General features: G+C 35.4%; 1 protein-coding gene and 1 pseudogene across 1 annotated transcript; one reads left to right on the top strand and one right to left on the bottom strand.

Moving 5' to 3' along the window:
• Window positions 1–1,652: 1,652 nt before the first annotated feature.
• LOC143538525 (serine/threonine-protein kinase 12-like) lies at window positions 1,653–4,745 on the bottom strand. The gene is made up of 12 exons (XM_077032071.1): window positions 4,400–4,745; window positions 3,554–3,628; window positions 3,380–3,475; window positions 3,178–3,263; window positions 2,962–3,082; window positions 2,813–2,892; window positions 2,641–2,703; window positions 2,421–2,539; window positions 2,266–2,351; window positions 2,056–2,177; window positions 1,878–1,989; window positions 1,653–1,809 (listed from the first exon to the last, which is right to left on the bottom strand). Exons 1-12 carry the CDS (start codon window positions 4,721–4,723, stop codon window positions 1,717–1,719), a joined length of 1,377 nt encoding a protein of 458 aa, XP_076888186.1. The 5' UTR covers window positions 4,724–4,745; the 3' UTR covers window positions 1,653–1,716.
• Window positions 4,746–7,358: 2,613 nt separating this feature from the next.
• LOC143538543 (monothiol glutaredoxin-S1 pseudogene) lies at window positions 7,359–7,667 on the top strand (annotated as a pseudogene).
• The last annotated feature ends 1,874 nt before the right edge of the window (window positions 7,668–9,541 follow it).

Genomic DNA, 9,541 nt, shown 5'->3' with positions numbered 1-9,541 from the left:
GGTGAAAGAGAGAGAAAAGAATTGGGCATTCTTGATTTCTTGGTGAAAAAATATGGTTATATGAAGGAGTTCGTAGTTTAAAATTTAGTTGTTTTTTTATATAAAATAACATTGGTTAAAGGTAATGCTGAAAAATGTGTTATATATAAACATCATCCCCCATAGTGTCTCTGCAGCCTATACAAGTGTATGACCCATATAGACAGTGCGTGCTTGACACATGTACGGAGAAATCAGAGTCGCAACATGTTGCAATCTATATGGCTCTTATAGGCTTATACAATCTATATGGCTCTTCATGGCCCTATATGCCTCATATAGGTTCTATACGCTTCATATAGTTCTTTATGAAGAACTATATGCCCTGTATAGGCCTATACCACTCGTACGTTTATTTGTGTTTGAAATATATGCCTCGTATTTGGATGAATTATATGTCTCATATAGGGCTAGCTATACGTCTTATATTGCATAATATCTCATTCTTGTTCAATGTTTTTTAAAATTTTCACCTTCACTTGTATACACGGTATACTAGCGTAGGTTTTTGTCAACGTCATTTGACTCCATCATCAGTCAACTTATTTTTTTACCAACATCTCCATTATCAAACAACTTTATTTTTTTTTAAGTTTTAATTAATTAAAAAAATAAACTAACACAGTTCAGGTCCTATACAACTTGTATAGGCCGGCCTATACTGGTTTCTAAAAGCCAAACTTTTTCTTTTCTGCAATTAAAAGGGAGGGGGGGGGGGGAGAGGATTGTTTCACGGTGCACACTTGGGCGGTGAAAAAGTAAGGGCTTGTTTGCCAATTAAGTGTTGAACCATTAAGAGATCACTAATTAAGATATAACCTTTGAATGGTTCAATATGCTTTTGAATCTTACCCAATAAGAGACTTAAAAAGTAAGAACCATTAAGAGACTACCAAACAATTCCTAAGTGTACAATATACCACATCGCCTAAATGTATACCATACCGAAAAGAACCAAGATCAGTTTGATTCCTGAATTGATCTAGAGATTAAATAATATTGTAATTAGGTTGGCGTACGTGGGCAATGCTTCTTGGCCTTTTCTTGTGTCAAATGGATGTCTCATCACTCATCATTTCATCCACAAAACTTTGACTAGTCCGAGTTCCAAATAAGTCATCGCTTTGAAGTATTATTAATTCCAATTAGCTCACCAACCCAATCAGTGAGAATTTGTCAGCTAAATGTCGTACCAAAGAACTGACCACAGTTGATTAATAGCAATAGGGTTGGTGTATGTGGCAAAATTTTCTAGGCTTTTTCTTATGTCAAATGAAAGACTCATTCATTACCTTATGAAAACCACATGAATATCAATAGGTGTGACTAATTCATTAGCTTAGAGTACATGTATTAACATATGAACAAGGTGTAAAATTGCGGTTTTATAATATAATAGCATAGATCACACGTTCGACAATGAACCTCAGGTACTTTGAATCTGACAACTTGTGACATATTTGAGCATTATACCAGCATGAAGTTTTGATACAACAAATCAAAAGGGAAAGATGACACTAGAAATTAACTGCGGAAAACTGATTTTGTCGATAATAATAATAATGTGTGTGCACAACATCTATTAAACAAGAGACTGCCTTCCTAGCTTTTTTAGCATACGTGAAGGTTACTTCAAGAGCCGAAAAAGACACGCATGTTTTTATGCCGTTGATCAACTTAGATGTGAGATGATCGGTCACGGCTGCTTCTTACAGAATCTTCTTTCTTCCATATTGTCTCCATTTTCTTAAACAACTTCAATGGCTTAACCTGAACGACAATTTTACACCATGAATGTGAGCTCTACGGATGAACAAGTTAACTAACGAAAAAGATACCTTCCAACGCCTTCTTCGATTAAAAGAATTATAGATTGTTTCCAACCGAGAGATTATCTTTCTGAATGTCGGTCTTTTGGCTGGATCCTCATGCCAACACTCTTCAATCAACCTGTGAGATAAATCAATCAAAAGGATGATAGTTTGATTCATTAACATATAACTATAAAGCACATACTCTCTAAGCCCATGAGCATAACTCTTTGATGGAGCATTGAACGGAGGGCGTTCTTTTGAAACATATGCTTTTGGAACGTCATCCTCATTCTTATTAAAAAATGGTTGTTCGCCTTCAATCATCTAACAAAACAAAAGTAGATAACACGGGCCAGGCCAAATTACACGCATGCTTGATTAATATGAAAAAAATATTATTATAAAGTCATACCTCTTGTAAAATCAAGGCAAATGAGAAAACATCCACTTTTGTATCATAATCTTCATTTCTAAACACCTCAGGAGCAACGTATCTCCCTGTTACATCAAACAACATATTCAACTTGTGAAAACTAGTCTAATAATAAGTAACATTATAACACTTACATGTAGTGTCATGATATGACATGAGTTTTTCTTGTTTGACTTTCTTGGTCACCTTCAGCAGCTCACTAATTCCAAAGTCTGCAACTTTTAGATGTCCAGAATCAGCCCGCAAAATATTCCTGTTTTCTTACTCGCATAACAAAAGAAAGCAGTTAATAATTATAATGAATGTACGTACATTAAACAGAGCTCACTACTTTAAATTTGTAGAATAACTTACGAAGGCTCTAGATCCCTGTGAATAATCTGTTCTGGTTTATTCTCGTGCAAATAGTTCATCCCCCTACCAAAATAGTAGCATTTAAGACTCGTGACTTAAATTCTAATTCTGTCTAGATACTAAGTATCAAAAATTAGTGTTTATATTAGCAAACATGGAAATTTATAAGTACCTTGCTATATCCATGGCAAATTTCAAAGCTGTTATTGGCTTTAACGCGCCTTTCCTTTTTAGAAATAGACGCAGATCACCCTGGAACATACAAAACTTAAATAAATAAAGATGATGCCAAACTAGGAGATTAAACTAGAAAGTAACGACCTTTGGTAGATACTCTGTTACTATCATCATCGGACTACTTTGAGTCACAGCACCAAGAAACTGAACCACATTCGGATGCCGTATCTTCTGCAGTAATTCAAGTTCATCTCTAAACGCCCTCCTGTTTATAACCCGAGAATTAAAAAAGTAAATAATGTATTATACTATTAACTGAAAACCATATAATAACATATTGTCGGGAAGCAAACAACCCACACTTTTTCCTTATCGGTAAAAAGCTCGTCTCCAAGTTTTTTCACCGCAACTTTAGTTCCATGCCATGAAACTATTGTGAACGTACCCTGCAACATTACAACAAAAAGTTACAAATTTCTTTAACATTCCAACGAAAGTTAAAAAGTTTCGTTATCATCAATTAACAAAATGTTTCCACATTTGTAGATAATTAATAATTTACCTTAGTAATGTCCACACTATTGGTAAAATCAAGTTCTTGAGCATCAATTTCATATTCTGGAACTTCACGGGTGTTTTTTACATGCATTGGAGCCATCTAAAATACAAAAGATCAAGAGAATTAATAGCCAACAATATGATGTTCACATAATGTATATTAAGCGTAACAACTTACCAGAGGTTTTGCACCATTTTTCTCCAAAAGTTTGATCATATCATGGTTCTTGTAATGGATTGCATCTGCAAGAGGCTGTTCAAAAGAAATAAACTCATACGATATTAAAGAAAACCATAACATACTTGATTAGGATCCCTTAATTACATTGTGAATCTTTTTGTTAGATACAAATTACAAACACCAATTATCCAATTGATCATCTAATTGAATGTATCTAATTTTGATTGTCCAAATAGCACTAACCACTTAAAATTTACACATCCAAACACTAAAATAGGAAAGAAGAAATATTGCTCGGAATTCGTCAAATACAATGCTTGCATATTCCGAGAGTCGTAAGACACTTTCAGATCAAAATAGTTCGGTGGTTCTCTCGAATATTTCAATCGGATATAACTCAGAACGAGACAAGTCAAGTACGTGAATTTTGTGTTATTTCGTCAACCATGGATTTTACAGAACGACCAAAAATGATGACGAAATCGTATGCACGAGACTAGTGTGTGAAAACTGCCTTAGTTATCATTTAAAACTTTAAATTGCATTAAAAATGCCCAAAATTTTGGCATTTCAAATTCCGGAAAATTCTAATGAATTTTTAATAAAGCGACCATTTTCAAACAAAAATTTCCAAAATATCATAATAAACTCAAACAAGCGTGCACCCCGTACCTCGGGACTTATTTGATGAATACTATAATTCACATTAGTCAACAAGTCAATCCAACTACACTAAAATATCTAACAACACGCGCTTTACGATCAACAATAATCATCATCAACGCATTCGCTAAAACCAGGAGTAAACAAACAATATTATTATTATTATAATCATCCTCTTACCGTGCTACCCCACCGATCTTTTGGATCAACTTCAGCACCCGCTTGCAATAACAGCTCAGCAACATCACAAAACCCTTGGCAAGCAGCCACATGTAACGCAGTCCGATTATCAATATCCTTGAAGTTCACATCAGTTCCTGAATCCAACAACTCCTTAATCCCATCTATATTACCCTCACTTGAAAAGAACATTAACCTCACCCTTGGGTCAATCAGATCCAACCCATCAACCTCCTCGTCTTCCGAATCCGACCCGGATACCCGATCCGGCGCCATTGATGATTGTCTTCCTAACGTAAACCGAACTTGAGGGGGTGAATCCATTTTTGATTTGACCCGAAATTGACCGAATTGGTGATCAGTTACGTGCAATTGGAACAAAAGGGTGTTTGATTACTGGGTTTGTGGAGTGAATTGTTGAACGCACGACGAGAATTGATTTGGGAGTTAGGGTTTTTGTTTCGTCGTGTATGTATGTTAGTGACGAAATGTGGTTGCGAGTATATAGAGATGAAATATAGAAATGGGAAGGTGTCACTTTTGGTCCCTTGAAGTATAAGAGTCAAAGTCCAAATATAATAATAAACATACTTTTCAACATTGGGTCTATTCACGTTGATTTTAATTTTCGAAGACTTAAAAGGTAAAGCCATCTAGAATCGTTGAACAAGCTATGTTACCTTATCAAGAGGGTTTCTAATGAAAGGTGATGTTAATCTTAGTAACAAATTGAAAGCGAATGTTAGTGATGGCGAAGTATGAGTTTCTGGATTGATAATTGGTCTGACGACTGACTAATGTGAAATTTGGCTTTATTATACAATGGTCGTGGACGTGGTATAGAGATCATATCTCAACAAAAAAGTGGCTGGAGACGGATGCGTTAATGATATGTTTAGATAAAGTAAAAGGTAAAAGAGAAGATACTTGTACTGGGTTACTGCTGATAAAGAGGACGAGTTTAACACAAAAAGGGTGAGGCTATATTTGGAAATCTCAAATGGCGGTGCATGGCCACAATGGATATTCCCGTGGAATTATTGGGTGCCCCTCAAGGTTAATTATTTTGAGTGGACAGCAAAGTTGGATAGATTCCCTACAAATGAAGCATAGATGTATAGGGGCGTTAACCTACCAAAATGTTTATGATGTGGAATCGGTTAACCATTTACAGATTAAGTGCTCAATGGTGAAAATAATCTGGAACCAAGTCCGCATGTGGCTTAAGATTCCCCTCATGGTGGATATCAAGTCGTTGAAAATATGTTAGATTATGGTGCTCGATCAACCAGTAAAGAAAAAGGAAACATGGTTCAACGAGTGTTGATGGTAACCCTGGAATATTTGGAGATGCATAAATGAATTTATTCCCAATAACAAAATAGTGTGAGGCGTTAGAATGGTGGAGATGATCAAATAAGGCGTGTTCTTATGGCTAATAAATAGGCCATCGACTCCTATGTTGTAGCTCTTTTGTCACACCTCTCCTCTGGGCCTAGATGTGTGACAAATAATTGATACATGTTTTGTAAATATATCAAATTTGTATGTGTAGCGGAAGTCTTTTGTTTCATAAAATATTATTATATTCAAAATTTGGGATTTAAACACCCATTGATGATACAAAAGAGTTTAACTTGTCAAAACATTAATTTACATCTATTAGCATATTCAAAAACATATGCCTGGGTCATCTTATCCTCCATCCTCTATTATGTTCTACTGATTACCTGTAAAATAGTTTAAAAAATACGTCAGCACTACATGTTGGTGAACACGTTGACTCAAAAATAGTACTTTGTAACATGAAACCCTTCCCTTTACGAGTTGCTTGTGACTCGGTTCGCAGACAGAGGATAGATTAAGGTGTATAAAACATTTATGTAATATTTTTATAAACTCAAGATTAACTCGAAACCGCTCAGCATTTACTATGGCATTTGTGAACTTGGCAACTACCTATATACACGAAATCATTTCCCTCACGGGTTACTTGTGACTCGGCCCAACGTGACAGGGACAATGACCAAGCGTGGTGCGGTGTGTCTACGACTGCCCACATATGTAAGGATCTAGAAAAACGTATAAGATAGTCTGTGAGCCATCGATTACTTCTGTTGTAAAGTTTTAGGGTTTCATAATCTCGTGTAAAGTTTTGGCTTCATGTAAAGGGGTAAGTGAATACGGTGCTGTGAGACACCTAACCTTGCACGTAAAACCCATCAAAACTACGTAGTTTTGACTAAATTCCTCTAAACCAAACCACTTCATAAAATCATGGCCGTAATTTTGTTCCTATTCAGTTTGTTTACAAGCAGGTTCGTGGTCCACATAATTAAATGCCAATTGTTTGTTTAATTGATATCAAATATTTTTATGGTAATTTAAGGCTGTAAATTAAATCTTGTTAACAAATTTTGTACGACTTTACATTGCATATGCATGCGATCAAAACTAGGAATACCCAAAAAAAGGTAGAAAGCGTGCAGCAACCGTGAGAATTTCAACCAAGTACTTGTGTAGAACAACTTTGACCGTACTACGCCATCATTTCATTCATATATCAAATCAATATTCTATGAGTAACCGTATATCAGTGATAACATGTGTACCATAAGTTAGGCCATGTTGAATTCATGGCGTGAGGGCGCATTTGGTTCATGGAACTAGTAGGCAGTGTACCTGACACCAATTGATTTATTGTTTTTCACCAATATTCATTATAAACTCTATTTAATTAATTATTTGATAGATTTTAAATCCTTTTTACTAAATTCTAAATCTAGTTACTTTCATAAATTCGTATTTCCGCGAACTATACACGCCCTGAGTATTGCAATTCCACGTGTTTGATAAAGCCTTTGGATGGAATCTATTTAAAGGCCCACTTTTGCCTATGTATATATACACCATACAAAAGGGTCCAAAGAACTCCAGAAACAAAACCCTAATTACAACAATGAGCACTGTTAAAAGGCTTGTAGTGGATAACCCATTGGTGATCTTTAGCAAAGCATCTTGCTCGATATGTCATTCCATTAAAACACTCGTAAGGAACTTTGGGGCTAACCCGACTATATACGAGGTGGACGAAATTTCGAATGGGGCAGTTGTGGAAAGGAAGTTAACAGGGTTAGGTTGCAGTCCAAGTGTGCCGGTTGTTTTCATAGGCAAGAAGCTGGTTGGTTGTTCTAACGAGGTGAGGACCCTCAATATGGAAAGCAAGTTAAAGCCCTTGCTCATTGAGGCTAAGGCTATATGGCTCTAATTTGTTGGAACCTAAACCTTGGTTTTCATAGAGAATCTAGAAGCATCATTTAATTACTTATGTTACATTAGTATGTTACAAACTTATTAGTATGGACCATTATTATTAAATTCTATGTTATGTATTTACGTTGGTATTGTTTCAACGCCAACATAACTATAATAACGGTCACGTCAACTGTCTTAGACAATGGCTAGCTATGTATATCCGTGCAACCCTCATTTTCATGTTAATCGAATATCCGTCTACTATATGTTTGTTTTATTAATCTCGTTCATTCTCTACAATTAAGTATGAGTGTGTGTTTGAGTTTGTAATATCATGTAAATTACCAATTAAGTACAGCATTTGAGTCATAGCATATACCATAAAGAGGTATGCAGATTGTATGCATCCAAATTTACGAATTTATGTTCAGAACTGATGAAAGGGGTTGGAAATGAAATTTGTTTTGTTATGTTAATCCAATAGAAACATGTAAGTGGAAATAAGCATTGTTTAAAACTTTTAGAGAATCATTTAGGAATGAACTATTGAAGCATACATAGGTGGCTAATGAACTATTGAAGCATACATAGGTGTTTTCATAGGGAATATTTTTGCGTAAAAGGACAAATAGAAATAAATAGTTATAGAAATATAGAATCCGTGTACACTATATCCCTATTTTAGGGAAGAATGTCTTTAAGCTTAGACCAACTGCAAAGCCAAGGTTTCAAAATCGCTTTTGAAGGAAACTTATGTTACATTGAGAAACTACAGATAATTATGAATCGATACCGTGTGTATAAATAAAGAGTTAAGGCTAGAATAAGAGAAGAGATGTAGGAAAAATACTTTGATCAACTCGAGTTTAGGGGCAACAAAAACATAGAACGAATTGACAATGGACAAGGCCCTACGGAGTACATCAAGTGAGCTCAATTCAAGATTGTCGGCTAACATGTAAATCTCCTTAAAACTTTTCCAAAAACAAATTTCTCATGACAATGTATTACGCCTAAAAATAAATTTGGTTTTAAAACTAAAAAGTATATTAGGGTTTTTTGGGTTGAGCCAAAATCCAGAAATCGGGCCCAAGAACCAATCCGAATTACTTCGGCTTTAGTACAGATTAACGTTTTATTGGGTTCAGGTTTTTTAGGTTGGGCTAATTTGGGTGATGGAACCACAATCCATCCCAAAATCGAGTATAGGAGAAGGTCAAGGCCATGAAACTACCAATTAGAAAAAGTGTAGATCCTCCTAACGTATCTGACAACTTGTTCTTGAATCAATCTCAGTTATATGCTAGCGGAAATCACATATAACCAACCGAGATCTCGAAACTTGTTGAGTTTGAGTTATTTACTATAAATGGAAAGAAATGTAAAAGGTAGAGAGAAAGTGAGAGTTGGTAGATAAGGTGTAGGAGATCGTTCGCGTATAAAAATAAAACACTTTTAATAAAATGATTACAATACAAGGAATCAAACCTATCTAGGAAAGCAAGTAAATTACAATACGAATTACACCGGAAAAAATCAAAATTACAATACAATTGAAATAAAATAATGCAAGAAAGGTGTAGAAGAAGAATGGTGTCGTAGTCTTTGTGGCCGAGGATCGTGTTTTACAAGGGTCCCTTAAAACAAATTTCGGGTCTCTCTCCATTTTGTTTCCCAGGGTACAGCGGCCTAAGCAATATGTACTGCCGGGGAGGGCTCTAGCACCCGAATAGTACCTCAAAGAAAATGATGAAGATGATCAAGAATGTTGGAATTTTTTAAGGAGAAAGTTGGAGAGAATGTGTTAATTTTGTGTTTTTTGTGTGTCTACAACCAAGGAGCTCCCTTGGTATTTATACTAGTAGAAAGTTGAAACCATTCAACCAT

This window comes from Bidens hawaiensis, unplaced genomic scaffold (assembly GCF_021521415.1).
Source record: "Bidens hawaiensis isolate Kalapana, Puna unplaced genomic scaffold, B.hawaiensis_p1.1 tig00011638_1, whole genome shotgun sequence".
NCBI classification, from domain to species: Eukaryota; Viridiplantae; Streptophyta; class Magnoliopsida; order Asterales; family Asteraceae; genus Bidens; species Bidens hawaiensis.
This window is presented reverse-complemented; position numbering and strand designations above follow the sequence as displayed.